Source organism: Schistocerca piceifrons, chromosome X, assembly GCF_021461385.2.
Source record: "Schistocerca piceifrons isolate TAMUIC-IGC-003096 chromosome X, iqSchPice1.1, whole genome shotgun sequence".
In the NCBI taxonomy this organism is placed as follows: domain Eukaryota; kingdom Metazoa; phylum Arthropoda; class Insecta; order Orthoptera; family Acrididae; genus Schistocerca; species Schistocerca piceifrons.
Window position 1 is genome coordinate 773,973,025 of NC_060149.1, and position 20,173 is coordinate 773,993,197.

A 20,173-nucleotide genomic window follows, 5' to 3' on the forward strand; every position below is an offset into this window, starting at 1 on the left:
ACATTTGCTTCAAAATTAAAACTACCTAAGTAAATGCTCAACAAGGCATATTTGAATGAGTTCTGTGTTCAGTCAGTGTAAAAGCTTCCAGCTGAATATATATTACATCACCATTGTGAGCCATCAAGCTATTAATACAATCATAATGACATTGCCTTCTCAGATTTGCATGCAACATGCCTATTAGTGGAATAAAGCCTACTATATAACAATGGCGGGCAACTGTATAATGACATGAAGATTCAAAATCTATTAAAGTCGATAAAAGAAGTTTGCTATATAGAGAGAAATATTCGACAACTGAAAAATGGCACTTTAATACCTTATTTACTTATTTAATGTTTCAGTATCACCATTATGTCGTACTTAAGATATAGTTATTAACGGATTCAGTCAACAATCATAAATGCAAATAAACTTTATTGATTTGGAAAAGAATTATCTGAACACTGCTTATAGAAAAAGAAATTCACGATGATTAAGTTTGATGCCATTTCCAGTGTCACTATCATTTCTGCACCGTACACATGAAGCAACATGAGTGTTTTTTGAATCACCTCTTGAAATACAGCATTGTCTCTCAACTGATATGTTTTTGAGAATCTTCTCCTCGACATAAAATCACTTGCCAATATCTTTTGAAGATGCATTAATCACCCAGAACATTTATGACCACCTACTGAGCTCTGGTGTCATTTTCGATCAATCGCATCCCAGATGTGTTCGAACGGGGCCAGATCTGGCGAGTTGGGGGGAGGGGGAGGGCAGCACATATGTTGGAACTCACCACCGTATTCCTTGAACCACTCCAGTAAACTCCTGGCTTGTGACATGGTCCATTATTTTGTTGAAAAATGCCACTACCATTGGGAAAAAATGGTCATCATGAGGAGGTGTACGTGACCTTCAACCAGTGTACAAAAATCATTTACCATAATGGTGCCTTGCACCCATGGATAACCATGCGAATGCTCTCCTGAGCATAACGGAGCCGATGCCAGCTTTTCTCCATCCCGCAGTATAGGTGTTAAGGAGCTGTTCCTCTGGAAGATTACAGATTCACGCCCTCCCATCAGATTCATCAGTCCACGCAATACTCTGCCACTGCGCCAACATCCAGTGCCAGTGGTCATGTGGCCATTTCAGTTGTAGTTGCTGATATTGTGTTGTTAACATTGGCACATGCTTGGGTCATCGGCAGTGGAGGCCCATCGTTAAATGTTCGGTGTACTGTGTGTTCAGGCGCACTTTTACTCTGCCAGCATTAACGTTGATGTTAGTTCCACCACAGTTAGATGCCCGTACTGTTTCACCAGTCTGCCCAACCTGTGACATCCGACATCTGTAATTAGGTGTGGCTGCCCAGTCCCATGATGTTATGACATGGTTTCATCTTGGTTGTGCAGTTTCCGCAGTGCTCGTGCCAAACCTCTGGGCCATCACAATCTGCCCTCTGTCAGACTTAGATAGCTCGCGCACCTTCCCCTTTTACACACAGCCAGCATGCACCCTGATACTATGTGCACCGTGTGTGTGTGTGTGTGTGTGTGTGTGTGTGTGTGTGTGTGTGTGTGTGACTAGCAGTCATTGCTCACAAGGTAATGTTGCTATTGCCAGGACAGGTTTATATTGATAGTAGGTCAGTGGTGGTAATGTTCTGGCTGATCAATGTACGTCTGGAAACAGCTTACACTGATTTCGTAGGAGATACTGAAAAACGTGAATCATAAGGTGAGGAAACAGGTTGAGGATGGGGGCATAGAATATGGTCAGAATGCTAATTTTCAAAGGCAATATGGCATGTTGTGCTATGCCCTCAGTGTACTATGACCTAAGTAAAACTGGAGGCTGGTAGCATATTCTTTGGTATGCAGATGTAGCTGTCCACATTAAAATGCTTAAAATTCATACTGTAGTCATTGACTTTGGGGAACAAAGAGCCACTGACTTGTCAGTGGTTAATTTAAAACAGTGTTGAAGGCATCTAAGAAATGATTGTGAAGTAATACTTCGTGTAAGAAATTCGTGGAATGCTTGTAAGGGGTGGTTTGGTTGGAGTTGTGGTAGAGTATTTGGGATAATGAATGACTCTTTGAAGACTGGCTCAGTGTGAGGTTTATATAATACAAATATTGAGGTTGGCAGACAAAATCAAACTCTCAGTTCATTGTGAGTAAAAGAAAGTGAGTGCACTTTGGTAAACATTTGTAAGGTTAAAAGTGAGCTCTTCCAATAATACAGACAATCTAACATGAGGGAGGGCATACAGGGGCAGATTTGTAAGTCTATAGTGTAGCTGGCTTTTTCTGTTCTGGGTAGCCTCAAGTTCAAGTGTGTGTTAGTGGTTTAAGAATTAAGTGAAACTAGATTTTCATGAGGAAGTGTGGATTGCTGCATGGTGTGTTATGTAGTTTGACATACTGGGAAAGAAATCATTGTTAAGGAAGATAGAGTTGGATGGATATTTTTTAAAGATGTGTTTGGTCTGCTGTAGAAATATTATTGAGTAAATAATAGCTTTTGAAATTTAAGAGGCACTCACAGACAGGTGTGAAACTGATCACTAAGTTTCTGCTGCTTCTGTGGCATATCTTCTTGTGTCAATATATAAGTTATCAACTGATTGATGCTGATAGGTTATTATACAATTACACTATAAATAATTTTATTATAGAATTTCATAACCAAATGGCAATAAAGATGACATGATTTGTAGGTTATGACTTCTTTTTTTATATGAGGGCATTTGAAAATTATTTACAGTAGTAGTTTTTTTTGTACCTTATTTATTAATGAACAGTGAATCAGTATACTTGGGATCTCTCAGTATACTCCCCACCAATATCAGTACACTGCTGCCACCTTCCTGACAATTCCATTATTGCATCATAGAGCCATTGTTTGGGGGTACTATGCACACACTCATGGAGAGCTGCATGCAGCTCTTTGTTGTTGCGAAACCTCTTATCTCACAGTGTGCCTTTCATTTTGTTGAGGAAATCAGATGGAGCGAGATCCGGGTGTCATATTACTCTCTGCTGTTGATAGTTGTGGAAGCCAGTCCATCAGCAATATGCCACAAATGTCTAAAGACAAAGATCGTCTGTTAACCTGTAGATAGAGCAACACAAAATTTCTTGGACCAGGGACTCCTGGCTGTTTCTGTTGCCTAGATTAGACTTTCTTCTCAGGTGTATGGTAGTGATACCATGAGTTGTCACCAGTCACTAGTTTACCAAACAATTTATATCTTCATTCTTCATTACAGTAATCGATTACAGACTTCAATTCTATTCTCCTTTTGGACCTCTGTCAAGTCTCATAGAACCCAATGTGCGCACTTCTTTCATACCCAAATCGTCATTAATAATGGAGTGCAGAGTTGTGCGACCGAGGTATGTCTGTCATTTCAGTTCATCAAAAGTTATACATCTATCAGCCATAATAAATTGAAACACAACCTCAGTGTTCCCCAGAGTCCGCAATGTTGACAGACAACAAGTACTCACATTGTTGTATGCAAACTTCATTCCACTAGTGGACCCTGCGATCCGGTTGTAAACAGTCTTTTACGTAGGAGCTTCTTGACATACTCCTCAGTTAAACGGTTTATGAATATCCCCTTCCTTCCACAAAAATGATGCTGTCCATCTTTGTCCATGACAGTTGGCTTCAGTCTTGTCCACAGCTTTGCCTACTTGACAACAAACAAGTACTAGCCTTTCACTATGACACTGTTTACAGATGCCATCTAGTGTCTGCATGGTCTACTAGAATCACTTTGTTGTTGTATGAGAGGATGTTGCCATAGCTGCAGCTTATTTGTAAAACATGATCGTAAACCAGCATTATCTGCGTAGTTCTCTATCTGTGAGGTGCATAAGTAGCAAAAGGTTGTTACTTTGAATACTGATGCGGATCGCTATTGCATTCTCAAAAATCCTGTACTTACTCGTCCCCTGTAGTAAAACTAGCTATAAGTATATGAAGTGCACCAGGCCCTTGTACCTTGCAAACACAGGAGTCCATATAACTAGGTAGACAAAATCATCCAGGATTTTCCATTGTTTGATTTAGGTAGACAGTTTTTGTTAGATTGCTATGTTATACTGTGGCAATGGCAAAATTTGCCTCATAAAACAATGCATATTCCTACAGTGTTGGTTGTTACTTTGAATGGATGTTATTATTCCATTTAAATGTGGTGTCTGTTCCTCTATACATGTCTGAAACTGTAGTTATATAAATTGAATACCGAGTGCTGTAGACAAAAGGCCCTGGTTGATCCCTTGTTCCTTGACATCTGGAATGCATTAGATACAGTTCCTCGCCTCCATTTAGTGAACAAAACGAGAGCTTACAAAAGATCAGACCTGATTTGAGAGTGAATTCAGAACTACTTAGCAAATAGAATTCAGCACTATGTTCATAGTACAAAATTGACAGATGTAAAGGTAATTTCTTGAGTAGCCCCAAAAGTGTGCTATCAAGCTCTTACTGTTCATAGTATCTATAAATGATCTAATGGATAATATCGGAAGCTTCCTGAGGTGATATCTGTCAGAAGGTTGTAATGTGAGCAGGTGATAGCAAAATGAAGGATGAGAGCAGGGGAGAAACGATTGATGCAGTGACTTGTAGTCAGCACCCATGAATATAAACCAACAAACAGAATGTATTGCATATAAATAGGTTAATTAGACAATCATGATTTGATTACCCTGTTGATGAAATACCGCCAGAAACAGTTACAACCATAAAATACTTAGGAGTAACCATACAAAACTACCTGAAATTGAATGACGACATAAAACTGACTGTAGGAAAAGTCGATGACAGGCAGAGATTTGTTAGAAGAATCTTAACACATTTTGTAGACCAAGCCGAAGCATAGCTCGGGCCACAACTTGGTGTTAGAAAGACCACACCAGAGTATAGGTTTGGCCGCGATTTTCTCAATGTGTCATCCATCCATCTCTCTCTCAAAAACTGGACTTGTTTCATATGAGAACAATGTATGGGTGCATCACTACCTACCACTTGACTTGTGCTGCCTTCTGTTGTCAATTTGTGGAATTATTTTGAAAGAAACATTAGCAAATGTAACAGCTGCTGTTGCGAATGGTTTGGCCAATATGAATGCATTGACGGAATTTTGTCCGTGTACAAGTCTGCTACAGGTACAGTTCAGTAACTCACCTTGCACTTCTTTTTAAGATATATAATCATTATTTTAATGTTTGTAATTTCTCAAAGAACTAAAGTAAATATGAAAAATGAAACCTGAAGCATGATATTTTTTAATATGTATTACTCTTGAAGATACATAGATTACATATGTGCCAGTAATGCTTTAAATAACAGCATAAATGGCTAGCTTCCTAGCCCTGGTATTCTTGTAAGTGGTCGGTCTCCAAAATGTAATTCCATTTTGAAAGAAGTGGCTTCCAAAACATTTACTTGACCAAGTCTTGAGTATTACTCATCAGTCTGGGACCTTCACAAAGTTGAACTAATAGAAGAGGTAGAGAGGCTCCAATGAAGAACAGCATGTTTTGTTACAGAGTCTTCTAGTAAGCGTGGGAGATTTACAGGAATGCTCAACAAACCCATGAGGTAGCTGATTCAAGAGTGTCTTTTTGTATCACAGAGAGCTTTACTGTTGAAAGTCTAAAGGCAACCATTCCAAGAAGTCAGACAAAATATTACTTTCATGTATGTCTCTCGAAATAACTAGGAGGAGAAAATTGAAGTTCATTTGGAGTTATATATAAATTCGGTCTTCCAGTGCACTGTTCATGAATGGAACAAAGAATGTAGAAATGATAATCATACCAGAAGTTCCCTATGCCACACATCATAAGGTGATTTGCAGGGTATAAATATAGGAAAGGTAAATGATAGCTGGTGATTCATTAAATGTGTTCTGTGATTGTGTATCTTCTAAGTCATATATAATTTTCATGTACACTGAAGCACCAAAGAAACTGGTATAGGCAGGCGTATTCAAATACAGAGATATGTAAACAAGCAGAGCACAGCACTGTGGTCGGCAATGCCTATAAGACAACAAGAGTCTGGCATAGTTGTTAAATTGGTTACTGCTGCTACAATGACAGGTTATCAAGATTTAAGTGAGTTTGAACATGGTGTTACAGTTGGTGCATGAACGATGAGACACAGTATCTCCAAGGTAGCGAAGAAGTGGGGATTTTCCCATACGACCATTTCATGAGTGTACCATGAATATCAGGAATCTGGTGGAACATTTAACCTCCGACATTGCTGTGGCCGGAAAAAGATCCTGCAAGAACAGGACCAGTGACGTCTGAAGAGAATCATTCAATGTGACAGAAGCATAACCCTTCAGCACATTGCTGCAGATTTCAATGCTGGGCCATCAGCAAGTGTCAGTGTGCGAACCATTCAACAAAACACCATTGATATGGGCTTTCGGAGCCAAAGGCCCACTCATGTACCCTTAATGACTGCACGACACAAAGCATTGCGCCTCGCCTGTGCCCATCAAAACTAACATTGGTCTGTTGATGACTGGAATCATGCTGCCTGGACGGACAAGTCTCACTTCAAATTGTATCGAGCAGATGGACATGTACAGTTATGGAGACAACCTCATGAACCCGTGGACCTTGCACGTCAGCAGGGGACTGTTCAAGCTGGTGGAGAGATTGAAATGGTGTTTGACGTATGCAGTTGGAGTGATATGGGACACTTGATACACCTAGATATGACTGTGACAGGTGACATGTATGTAAACATCCTGTCTGATCGCCTGCATCCATTGGTGTCTATCGTGCATTCTGATGGACTTGGACAATTCCAGCAGGACAGTGTGACACTCCACATGTCTGGAGTTGCTACAGAGTGGCTCCAGGAACACTCTTCTGAGTTTAAATGCTTCCGCTGGCCATCAAACTCCCCAGACATGAACCTTATTGAGCATGTCTGGGATGCTTTGCAACGTGCTGTTCAGAAGAGATCTCCACTCCCTCATACTCTTACAAATTTATGGACAGCCCTGCAGGATTCATGATGTCAATTCCCTCCAGCACTCCTTCCCACATTAGTTGAGTCCATGCCATGTTGTGTTGCAGCACTTCTGCATGCTCGTGGGGGCTCTACACGATATTAGGCTGGTGTACCAGTTTCTTTTTGAGTCAGTCTTTCCGGGCTGATTCAAAGCAAGTGATCATAAAAGAAATTCTCCTTTTCCTGAGAGCATTAGATAGTTTTTTAGTTTGGATGTAGATTTCTCCATTACCACTTCTTGTCCATGTACTCTTAACTTTTCGTGGCCTGAGTATTTTGTGTAGCAGCTTCCTTTCTTGTTTCTCCAATTCCTCAGTTTCTCCTTATCTGTTGCGGACTAAACATCCCAGAAAGGCACTTGATCTTTATGATAGTGTTGTAGCGTTGCAGTTAAGTTTTTTTCTGAAAGTGATTTTTCATTGTATTTTTTCTTTGTTAACTGAAAACCATTTTCATTTCCTGGGCTGTATTTTTGTTTGCTTCTTTATACCATTTGTCCGTGTTATTTCCCCTCAGTACTTAAATTTATTCACGCTGCGGAAGGAAGGAAGATGGGAAGATTGGGATTTAATGTCCCATGGCTGTGAAAGTCATTAGAGATGGAGCATAAACTTCGAACGATTCAAGGGTGGGGAAGGAAATTCTCTGTGCTCTTTCAAAAGAGCCTTCCTAGCATTTGCAAGGAGTGATGTAAGAAAATCACAGAAAACCTAAATCAGGCTGGTTGGATGTGGATTTAAACAGTCATCCTCCCAAATGCAAGTCAGTTGAGCTAATCACTGCACCGCCGCACTCAGTCACTCTCTCTCTGTTGATTCTTACTTATCTTGTGATTAGAAATTTTGCAGCATTTTTAAAGTATGTTATGAATTCAGTCTTCTCAAAAGAAATTTGTAATCCAGCCTTTTCTGGTGTCGCTTCCAACAGGTTGATTAGCTCAGTTTTTGTATTAATTGTTTTGGAAAATATTGCTAAATCATTTCAGAGGCTAGGCTACTGAGTTTGATGTTAGAGTTTTTACATCCCAGTCTGATTTCTTGGATTCCTTTTCTCTTGATGTCTAAGATACAGTTCCATAATTACCTTTTCCAAAATGCAATTGAAGATCTCTGGGGAGAGAAGGCCATCATCTTGCTTACACAAATTATTATTTCAAACAGTTCCAAAATTTCTCCATGAAATTTTCTTTGGGACACAGTGTTTCTGTGATTAAGCCAAAGTTTTCATTGTCCGTGCCAAATTCTTCTAGTGTATTGAAGAGTGTTTCTCTATCTATGGAATCATAGGCTTTCTTGATAAGTGTAAAGGTGATGACAAGAATTTTGCCTCTTGGACAGTAGCTCCTTATGATTAGTTTCATATTCACAAACTGTTCTACACAGTATTGACCATATCTAACTAAATCCCTTTGGTATTCACCGAACTGATGGTTGAATTGCTACTCCAAATGATTTTGTAGGACATTGGATAGGATTATGTATGTAACAGCTACCAAAGAAGTTCCTCTACAGTTGTTGTTCACAACTGTCTTATTTCATTTCTTGTGTAAAGGGTGTATGACAGTGCATTTCCATTCCTGAGGATATTTTCGTTCTGTTGTTACTACTACAAGAAAATGCATGGTTTTGATTCTTTTTCCTTCCACTTCACTTCCAGCATCATCAGTGGGCTGTAATTAAAGATATTTACAAACTGATTTGTTTTTAAGTTTGAATGTGTTATATGTTCAACACAAGATATAAAGAACACATTGGAGCATTGAAATAAAGTGCAAACCATTCAGCATTTGCAAATCATCTAAAACAAGAATACCACATACCAAGCATTATTGAAAAATATATGAACATCATAAGAATCAGTAAAGCCCGACACCTCCTCCCTTTCCAAGAAAATTTTCACATACAGAAAGCATTAACACAAAATAAACAGCTGCTCAATGACCAAATAAATAGTGTAACAAGACACTATATAAAATAATTGAGAAACAATCACTTCTTGCTCGTCACCTTTTCCTCCAACTCACTCTCCATCACACTAATATACATTTATGCCCACTCGTTATTGCTTCTCCCTCCCCCAACTTAATAAAGAAAATCTCCATCATTATTCCTTCCTTACTTGTACATAGTATATAAATACACAGCAAAATAAGTAAATGGAACAACACACATACACTTAACTAAAAAAGTATAGGTCAAAGACATCCTAGTGGCAATGTTATGTTGCCAATACTACAGAACACAATATACACTTAGAAGCATAAAAATAAACAGTAAACAGTGGTGTGCGAAAAAGTGTACTGTATAAAATGTAAGAAGTACATAGTTCTGCAGAGCGATGAAAAATTAGACTAAATGTATTAGTGTCTAATGAAGAAAAATACCAAAGACGTACTAGCAGACAGAATTTCCTGATGTAGGAGAGAAACCAAGCAGAAATCACCATTAGTAAAAACCAACACATTGTTAACAAACTGTTTTTTATCTTAAAAACAAATCTAATTATAAATATCTTTAATTACTGTCCACTGATGATGCTTTACCTCAATAAAGTGAAACACGTCTGGTGGGGGGAACATGTTTTCTTGTAGCTGTAATGATGGAACAAAAATGGACTCAGGAATTGTAAATCAACTATGGACAATACGGCCACACAAATGAAGCATTTCTATTCTTTTGGTTTTTCTCTGTTATCCAAATTCCCTCCAGAAGTTTTTTGACATTCCTGTGACAGTTGAATCCTATCCAGAAGTGTAGTTATTTTTGAGTTCTTTGATTATAATCTGAATTTCAGTTTTATTTGGTTGTTTTGAATTAAGAAAAAACATTTTCATATTCTACTTTTTAAAAAGATGTCACTGGTGCCTGAGAATTGAGGAGCTTTTTAAAGTACTCTGCTGATAATTCAGTTTTCTTCATTCTTGATGACTAGTTCGCTGTTTCCTCTTTTAAAATGTTGGCTTGGCAGTTGATACTCTGTTAATTTAGTTTTGGAAGTTGTATAAAAATTTCTTGGGTTGTTTTTATGGAAGTTGCCATCAATATCATGTAGAAGAGACTTTTCAAAATCTCTCTTAGCAGAACCCAAAATTTTTTGCCATTCACTTTATTTAGTTTATAAATTCCATATAATCAGCTTCTTTCATTGTAGAAAACCATCTCTCCACACTCTCAATATTTCCTCTATAGTGTCTTCAACGTCTTGATTCCACTGTCTGTGTTTCTTGTTCTTTTCCAGTGGAGCTGTTTCCTTGGCAGTGTCTATTATAAGGGCAGTATAATGAAAATGAGACAGACTATATTACGAGCATGGTGCAGACATTGGTGGCACAGGTAGGTGTTGTATAGAAGTGCCCACTGTAGGGAATCAAGAAGGAACAGTGCAAACATTCACCAGTGTGGCATTTGTCTGTTAGATATGTTTCACTTGAGGTCAGTGAGTTGAATGTGTGTCCAACTTCACTACAGAGGCCAGGAAAGAGGAAAAGCATGGGGTAATGCTGTTTATGACTGCAGAAGGAGTGTCAGGAAATGAAATTGATGTCCATATGTTTTTGTATGTGGCGAACACAGTACGTCACATGTGTGCATGGGCTAAATGCTTTCAAGAACATTGGGTGTCATTGAAAGACAGCAATTGGCCAGGACAGGCTCATCATGTCATTTTCACTTCTGTCATTGCTGCAGTGGATGCTGCCATCAGAAATGATGGATGATGGACGGTAGAAGACATTCACTTCATGTTGGGCATCAGTTAAGATACCGCTCATGCCATCATGACAGAGCATCTGAAATTCTGGATAATGTGTGCTCAGTGGATTCCCCAGCACTTGACGGAGGAGTGGAAGTTCAACAGACTGTTGACAGCATTGCAGTACACAGAATGATATCATAATGAAGAATACCAAGCAAGTCATGATAACCTATAACCTTTTTTTCTTTGACTACAATTGCCTGCTGTACATTTATTTCCTGTAACATGCGTCATAGTTAACCCACAGCAATAATGGACACTTTGCAAAAATTGAAGCATGCCATAAAGTCCAAATGCCCAAGAATATTGACTGATAGCGTCATCCTGTTGTAAGATAATGCTTGCCCACAATTTGCCAGCGTTGTATAGACTATGCTGTAGAAGTTTCGCTGGGATGCCATTACACATCCTCCATACAGTCCCAATCCCTCCCCATGCTATTTACATATTTCTTGGAGCCCTGAAGAAAGACGTTCGTGGCTGTCAATTTGCTTCAGACGCAGGGGTGCGTGCCTGGGTTCCATCGTCGTTCTGCAGACAGCTGCAAACAACTTTTTATGAAGACATTGACTGTCTCATTTCACAATGGGATAAATGTATTAACATTTCTGCTGATTACTTGTGAAATTACAAATAGTTTTCTTACTTTTTTCCATCTGTCTTGTTTTCATTTGATTGTACCTTATATTTTGGTGCTAATGCTTTTCTAATCACCAGTTTATAAGTTCTTGAATTTGTTCATAATTTCTCTGCATCAGTCTTAAATATATTATTCCTGTGGCTTCTGGTCTGGCATTGGAATAAATTTTATTTTAATTGTAGGTACATAATGGCCTGTTCCATTGTTTGCTCCTGTCTTCACCTTGATGTTCATTATTTCTTTAATTTTCGTACTTGAAATCACAGCAGGATCAATTTGGAACTATCGTAAATTTGGATTTGATGATCTCAGAGTTATTAGTGTTCTCTGGATTTTTTTTTTAAATATATGGACATCAGTTCTAAGTTGAAAGCTTTGCTCAGACTGAGTAATCTTTCACAGTTTCTGCTGGTTCTTTTGTGTGATGGGCAGTCACAAACGATCTTGGAAAGGGCCTTCTCTTTTCCAATTTGGATGTTAAAATCTCCTAGCAGTATTTTGAAATTTTCATTTGGGATTTTGCATACTTCATTTTCTGAGGTTTCCCAAAAATATTAATCAGGTTCTAGTTTCTGTTTCCAGCTCATAGTGGTGGAAGAAAAAGTCTTTCTGATATAGAATAAAAATATTTCACAGATTCTATCACTTTAAAATTGATATCAAATGCTGTTTCTTGATGTGGAATACCTCATTTGTGACTTCTCCCTGAAAGGTGCGATAGTTCTTACATTCCATAGTATTGTCATCTGAACCGTGTTTCCCTTAATACTAAAATATAAAGTCTTTGTTCATTTAAAGCTTTTGGTAGTTTTATTTTTCTAGTTTTAAAAGGGAATTGGTGTTCAATATTCTAAGAAAGTATTTCATTTTGGGTCTGAATTTTGTTGGGTTTTTCTGAATGTTCAGACTCATTCTTGCATCCTGATTTAGTCTTTGCAGAGTCCATAGGCTCAGTTGCATTGTCTAAACCGACAGAACACTTCCTGGAATAGTTCTTTCCTGATAGATTTTGACCATGCTTTCAAAATTTACTTGAACTTCAAATGGGGTAAATGAATTTCTTCATTTCAGTCATTGGGGTGTCACCTCTTCCCCTGCTATGACAGTGTAGTATTTATGGATTTAGTTTATTATTATTTTATTAATTATTACTATAATTCAGTCAGGTGGTTGTGTCAGCAAAATAAGGTCATTCACCTGGTATTTTTCAGGAAACTTGAAAAAACCCTGGCATAGCCAAAACAGCTATACAAATTTGAATTATCTGTACATGAACAGCATCTGTATGTGTCATTTCATTTTAGTGTGTTGCAACTACCATAGATGCATTAAATGGACTGAATGTATTCGTACGAGTAGTTTTGTGTGCTATTCTTGTTGTTCCAATGAATTACAGTCTCATACCTGTGTTAAATGACCCTAATATTACAATAATAGAATGATGTGTGGCTCATAAACACATATAACACATGAGAAAATTTGTCCGTTATAAATCCATATCAAGTACTGTACACTGATGATGCCGGAAGAATTTAAATAAGGGTTGTGCAATTTATATAAAGTTTGTGATTATTACAACTGGGATAATGTACAGAAAAACAGTGTTTTGTTAGAAGAACTGCTTTTAAATTTTTTGACAACCTGCTATCACAAGTATATTATATATATGTAACTTCAAATTATGAAAAATGACTATTCTAGTACAGGTTTGCCACAAGTTCTGGAAATCAGAAAATATCAGGGAATTTCAGAGGTGTCAGGGAAATTTGAACAAAACACTGGAAAAATCTTATTTTTGTCTCAGTAGATGAAATGATTTGTGTACTGAAATGCTGTTGCTGGCTGGGCGCAGCTGAGTATATGTTCCTACTCCCTCATTCTTACTGCTTCTTCCCTTTCTACCACCCCCTTCAGCTTGCAGTCAGTGCTGCCACCCCTTCTTGCCACTAGCCTAGCAGCTGCCGACAAGAGGCAGGGAGGCATGAGGAATGGTTTCTTTATATCTGATTCTCAGAGGCTGTTGATGCAGTGGCTGGAGATGGTGGTCATGTGTGAAAGAGTTGTGTCTGAGTGATAGCGTTAATGTGTGTGTATGCTCTCATTTTCTGGCAAAGGCTATGGCCAAAAATTTAGTTGTGAGAGTGCGATTGTCTTTTCTACGTGCTTGTCTGTGGCTCAGTGATCATTTTTACACGTGAATAGCTGACCACATGAATGGATTTCCACAACAGACCAAAACCACAGGCCATTTCTGCAGGTATCTCCAATGGAATCCCATCATTTCCCACTAATGTACAAGCCCTGCCCACCGGATCTAGTCTCACCGATCTGCCCGCAGGCGGGGTCTGTTTGTGTGTGGCATAATGCAGTGGATTTTCGTGGTTTATCCACGGTCCCAGGACTGTGGTGCTCCTCGGCAGGCCAGAGGCCATGGGCAATGGATTTCAGGAATTGTGACTGTCTTACCACAAGTATAGATGATAAGAAGAAGAAAATTGTGGCAGTTGTTGACGGTTTGTGCACTGTGTACTCATATATTTCCTGAAAGAAAAATCTCACAATACGTGTAAAATACTAGACATAAAACAGTAGCTAATAACCGACAATAATGAATAGAGTAGAACCAACATTTTATTGCTGGTCACCTATAGTGTTGGTTTACACAACTCTTCCCTGCCTTACACACGTCTTTCAAGAGGCCTACTTTTTTCTGAGGTGATTTATGAAATCAGTGAAGATATTTTAAATCTGCCTTGCAACTCCATGAAATGCATATTTTTGTCACCAAATGTGTTTTGTTTTATTGAAATAAAATAACAGTGGTCTAATGAAACACATACCATTTGGCTTGTTTTCTCCACCTAAAAACAGTTCGTTACAAAAGATGTTGATGTTAATACTTGAGATTTTTGCGGACATGGGGAAGAAATACAGAAGTCCTTACATTTTTGTCAACTTGTGACTTTACTTATCCTTAAGATCTCAAAATTTGTTAGGGAAAAATCCTAAAACTTGTCTGGAAATCAGGGAATTTCACTAGGCGAAACGTGTGGCAACAGTATTTAGGCATGTACAGAAACTTACAAATATTGTTTTCCTGTAAAGTATTGAAGAAGAAATTGTAAAAGAATAAAATGATGCTAATATGAAGTACCCTCCTTGAGTCACCGTGTGTGGTTTGTGAAGTATTACTGTAGATGCAACTAGAAATCTAGCTTTATTTTTCCAATGGAAAGACTGTTAACTTGTAAGGAGGAGGAAATTTCGAATACATTCAACCATACTGATTTAGCTGCTTCTGTATGTGCCTAATCCACTTCGTACAAATACTGAGATGATGCTTTCAGCAAATCTATGGTCAGTTTCTTTCTCTATGTTTATCCTTTACCCTCTGGGGGCTAACAACTCATCTGTATGCACATGGCAAGCACAGGGCTATTTCAGCACCTGCTTCCTTTCTGGTGCTGCAGTCTCCTCTCTCTGACTGTCCTACTTCTCATACTCTCTGTTTTCTTTCATTTACATCTTTATACATTTGTTTTCCATCAGTTTTTTGTGGTTGGAGACAGTTTTGGCCCCATTTTGGATTTGACCACCATGTTTCTAAATATCTTCCAGTAATATGGTCAGATCAGAGAAGAACATGTTAAATAGCTCAAACTGCCTACTGCGTAAAAGATCCTATGTGCGCAATAGCTGTGTAAACTTGAATATGTACATACAAGCCAGCACTGTAAACAGCCTGATGTCGTGGGATCATTATGTACCCACTTCAAAGAGTCCCATGAAAACATAGGGATCACATTTTCATTGCTGAGCTTCTAGCTCGCCATACATGTGAAGGAGGTGCACATCATCTTGGGGCACCAGGACCCCCAGCAGTGGCCATTGTCCCAAATACCTTCATTACGGTTCGGTGGCGACCCCCCCCCCCCCCCCCCGCGCGTGCCCCGTCCCCCCCGCGCGTGCCCCGTCCCCCCCCGCGCGTGCCCCGTCCCCCCCGCGCGTGCCCCGTCCCCCCCGCGCGTGCCCCGTCCCCCCCGCGCGTGCCCCGTCCCCCCCGCGCGTGCCCCGTCCCCCCCCGCGCGTGCCCCGTCCCCCCCCGCGCGTGCCCCGTCCCCCCCGCGCGTGCCCCGTCCCCCCTGCCCCACCCCCCCCACCTTGTGGTTAATGTGCTCGATTGTGGAGTATTGTGTAATTAAATGCATATGTGCTGTATCAATTGAAATTTTTGTTCTGTGTGTTACAGTTGGCAACTCATCTCAGGCACAGGAAGTCTGCGTGGATCGGCAACATCCACAGTTGATACTTCATCTCTTCTGGCGGCACCACAAACAGGCAACCAACCACCATTGTAAGCAAGACTGTCCTTAAAAGAACATTACTCATCATGAATAAATTGTTCAAAATATTATCATTTATGTACATGATTAAACTTTGGAATAAGTAGTGGAAGGAACAATTTTTAAAAATGGCTATTGGCTTAAATATTAAGCTCAGGATTTTTTTGTGTGTGTGTGCCCGCGTGCGCGTGTGCGTGTGCGCGCGCACACGTATATCTGGTTATTGCACCTGGTTTCTTATTGTTCACTGTTATCATCTGTGTGTTAATAGTTATCAGCAATGGAAATGAAAATGTGTTATACAAGGGCTATCCACAAAGTACATTACGTTTTGGAATAAAAAATAAATAAAGTATTGGAAAATTTTTTTATTATATACAGATGAAAGCCACACTTAAATACTACTTTTCTACATTGTTGCGATTTAAATTAAGGCACTTATCGTAGCGATGGACGAGCTTGGAAATTCCTTCGTCGTAAAATTCAGCCGCCTGCGCCTTCAACCACGTGGTTACCTCTTCTTGAAGCTGTGCGTCGTCATCAAAACGCTGCATAGCCAACCACTTCTTCATTGCTGGGAATAAGTGGAAGTCGCTTGGTGCCAGGTCGGGACTGTACGGGGGATGAGGAAGCAACGCCCACTTAAAAGATTCAAGAACTTCACGAGTTGCATTTGCCGTGTGGGCCCAGGTGTTGTCGTGAATCAGCAAGATCTTTGAGCCCAACTTTCTCCTGCGCTTGTTTTGTATTGCTCTTCTGAGATTGTGCAGAGTTTGGCAATGCCTTTAAGAGTTTATTGTAGTGCCTCTTTCCTGGAAATCCACAAAAATCACATCTTTTTTGTCTCAAAAGTCGCCATCACCTTCCTTGCCGACATTGTCTGCATACATTTCTTGGGTTTTTGGGGGGAATTTGTGTGCCCCCACTGCATTGACTGCAATTTTGTCTCGCAGTTCACATGCTTAACCCATGTTTCGTCAGCAGTAACGATGTGATCGAGTAATGACTTGCCATCTTTCTCGTAAACGTCCAAAAACGTTAACGCTGCAGCCATTCGCTGATTTTTGTGAATCTCTGTCAAGATTTTTGGTATCCATCTTGCACAAAACTTGTGGTAACTAAGCTTTTCGGTAATGATTTCGTGCAACAAACTTTGTGAAATTTGTGGAAAACTCATAGAGAGTTCAGTTATTGTGAAATTACCGTTTTCAAGGACCGCGGCATCGACTTTTTCCCGACAAGTGCGGCAGCCACTATGCTGGGTCTTCCACTTCGCTCTTCGTCGTGAACATTAGATCGGAAATTTTTAAATTTTATGACCCATTGATGCACTCCACCTTCAGTGATTATGTTGTCCCCATACACTTCACAAAGCTGCCGATAGATTTCTATCGGTGTACAGTTTTTTGCAGTCAGAAACCTTATTACAGCACGCACTTCACACTTCGCGGCATTTTCAATTAATGCTGACATTTCAAACTGTCACAGTAAGTCAACGGAGTACAGCACGAACCTCTCACGAGCACGGCAGGGTGCCGACTGAGCGGCGGAATGCCATGACACCAAGATGGCCGCGCTAGCATCGCCCCTAACGGACACAAACGAAAACGTAATGTACTTTGTGGATAGCCCTCGTAGTTCAAAGATACACAAAATTTATATAAAAGTAATTGATACAAAGTTTCTAGAATAATCCACTGTTTATTTATAGATTTGTGCTGAATCCACAAATGTTGAATTAAAAGTATTATCAAAGAGTGAGTCTCACTTGGATCCTTTGTGACAGTTGTGAGTAATTGCTGCAATGCGCTGAGCAAAATGTAGCCTGCAGTATTGCGCCTCCTCCTGAGAAAACAAAAGATCTCTTCAATGCTAATTACAACACCATGGATCTGAATCTCATTGAAGGTTTTATATCAGCAGTGCTCATTCCAGATTTGATCTCAGATAGCACCTTCTAGATGAGACAAAGATGGTCATGATCAGTTCCTCAAAACAGTAATATTGTGTCAGGAAAAGAACAAAAATGAGATTCCTGTAACAATAGAAAGGATTTTTGTGAATGCTGATAGTGGAAGTCTTGCAAAAGTTGATGCATTTATGCTTCACCCATTTAGAGCAGGGATATGTACAACGATGGACATTCTTTTCCCTGCTTCCTGCAACATCATTAAACTCACTCAAAACTAAGGAATTGTAGAACTTTTGAAATGGGTCTATATATTATAACTAGATTGTCAACTATCAGTCATGAGCTAGGATCCAAAGCACAAATTATTCTTAGTAAAACTTGGTGCTCGTTGCCTATGCAGAAGCCACTCGGCAGAGATAGTGCATCAATTAGGTGTTCCATGGCACAACGGACAGTGCATTCAACTGTAGGGCAAGAGGTCCCAAGTTCGAATCCTGGTATGGTCAAATATTTTTAAAAGTTTTACACGAAATACAAAAGTAGTGTTAGCAAGAATTGATTTTAGCAGTTTTGTTGATTGTGGTATGTATTATTCATAGCTTCACGTTAGACTAAGTGTGAGAAACAGGCGACAGAGGATAAATGCATTTACTTTGTGAACAAACAATTCACTTTTTTATAAGACAATGCTATTAGTGAAAATGTAAACATGTGTCCACAATACAATGAGGTGTAGGTTGATAAGGTTATACAGTGAGATACGAAGCCTGTGCAACATTCAGGTGACGCAAATGTAAGGGCTGTGATGTTTGTGAGTGTAAACTAACGTTAGCATCTGAAGCAGACTTACTTCATGTAAGATGATGAAACTGGAAAAGTTTAAACAATAAGGGTCCTAATTAGACAGTGCAATGTTAAAAAAGGTAGTTTCTAATATATTAAAAAGTGTGTGGTCACATTAACTAGAAAACATCTTTTTGAACGCGATGTTTGTGAACAATGATTGCAAAAGTAAGTGCATGAAAGCAGCAAGGAAAAGTGAATATTATTCTGTTTCTGATCGGTGTGGTGAAGTTTTGTGATTGTGATTTTGTTTTCATATGAGAGGACTGTTTACTCATTTTACAAATGAGTTAAAATGTTCTTTCAGCTTTGATTCAGACCAGCAACCTAAGTTAGTGAACTTGTGTGTTGATGTGCTGTCAATTTTCCATTGCAGTGCAACCACATTTTACACATCTTATCATTCTCTGAAACACTCAAAAACAACTTTTCATGAGTTTATGTAGATGTATTTTTACAATATTTGCGAAATCATTCCGCACTCACCTTCTTCACCCGATCTTGTGCCTTCTGATTTTCAGCTTTTCCTCTCTCTATCAGACAACCATCAAGGAACTTTCTTTCTGGATAAAAATGTGCTCTGAACATGGCTCAATGAGTTCATCATCTCGGAACCACTTGATTTCTACAGTCACAGAATCAAAAGTTACTTCAGTATTGGCAGACTGTTGTAATTGGGAAAGGGGACACTATTATTTATGACTAAAGTCTCTGTTATGTGTGTCTGTTGTGTTTATAAGACTTATGAAAAACACTACGAACTTATGAACCAACCTAATACATTAGTGATTAATCAGTATGTCAAACTATCTCACAGTCAAAGAAAGAAGAATGATAATGCATGTTACGGTGCACCTTTTATTGGAAATCAACTGTTATTCAGTGCTTCAAGGAAATGTTTGCAATGTTTTGACTACTGTGTGGGTAAAACATTTGTGACAACCTAAGAATGTGTCAAAACTAGTTGCCTGTCTTTTTCAGATGGGGACCATCCAAGTAAGCTATCTCCACATGCCCCAAGGATTTCAATTTGAAACTGATTATTTCCCTATGTCCCAAAATTCTCAGAGGACCCATCCTGCTATTGGATAAGAACATCTAGCAAAAGCGAGCACTAGTCTCATTTCATGTTCGGAATCTCCTCTGAAATCTGGACCAAGTGACGTGTGGCAACTGGAGTTACTAGTGAATCTTCTAGGACGGCACTGATATTTTAAAAGGAAATGCATTGGTTAGAAAGTTAGTAACCGATATTCAAGTTTCCATCTGATACACAGTTGTAATTTGCCTTGTAGTATTTAATTTCGTGTAAACTCTGAAGATGGGGAAAAAGAAACTGTGACAAAAACTATCCGGACACCTGGCTGAAAATGACTTAAAAGTTCGTGGTGCCCTACATCGGTAATGCTGGAATTCAATATGGTGTTGGCCCACCCTTAGCCTTGATGACAGCTTCCACTCTCACAGGCATACGTTCAACCAGGTGCTGGAAGGTTTCTTGGGGAATGACAGCCCATTCTTCACAGAGTGCTGCACTGAGGAGAGGTGTCGATGTCAGTTGGTGAGGCCTGGCACGAAGTCGGCATTCCAAAACATCCCAAAGGTGTTCTGTAGGATTCAGGTCAGGACTCT

The 20,173-nt window shown here is 39.4% G+C and overlaps 1 protein-coding gene across 1 annotated transcript in view; it reads left to right on the plus strand.

Annotated features, from left to right (window-relative positions):
* Positions 1-20,173, plus strand: part of LOC124721883 (myotubularin-related protein 14) — a 148,374-nt gene that overhangs the window by 95,143 nt on the left and 33,058 nt on the right. The window contains exon 8 of the mRNA XM_047247033.1: positions 15,693-15,797. Within this exon, the coding sequence (XP_047102989.1) occupies positions 15,693-15,797 (105 nt within the window). The remainder of the gene's footprint in view (positions 1-15,692; positions 15,798-20,173) is intronic.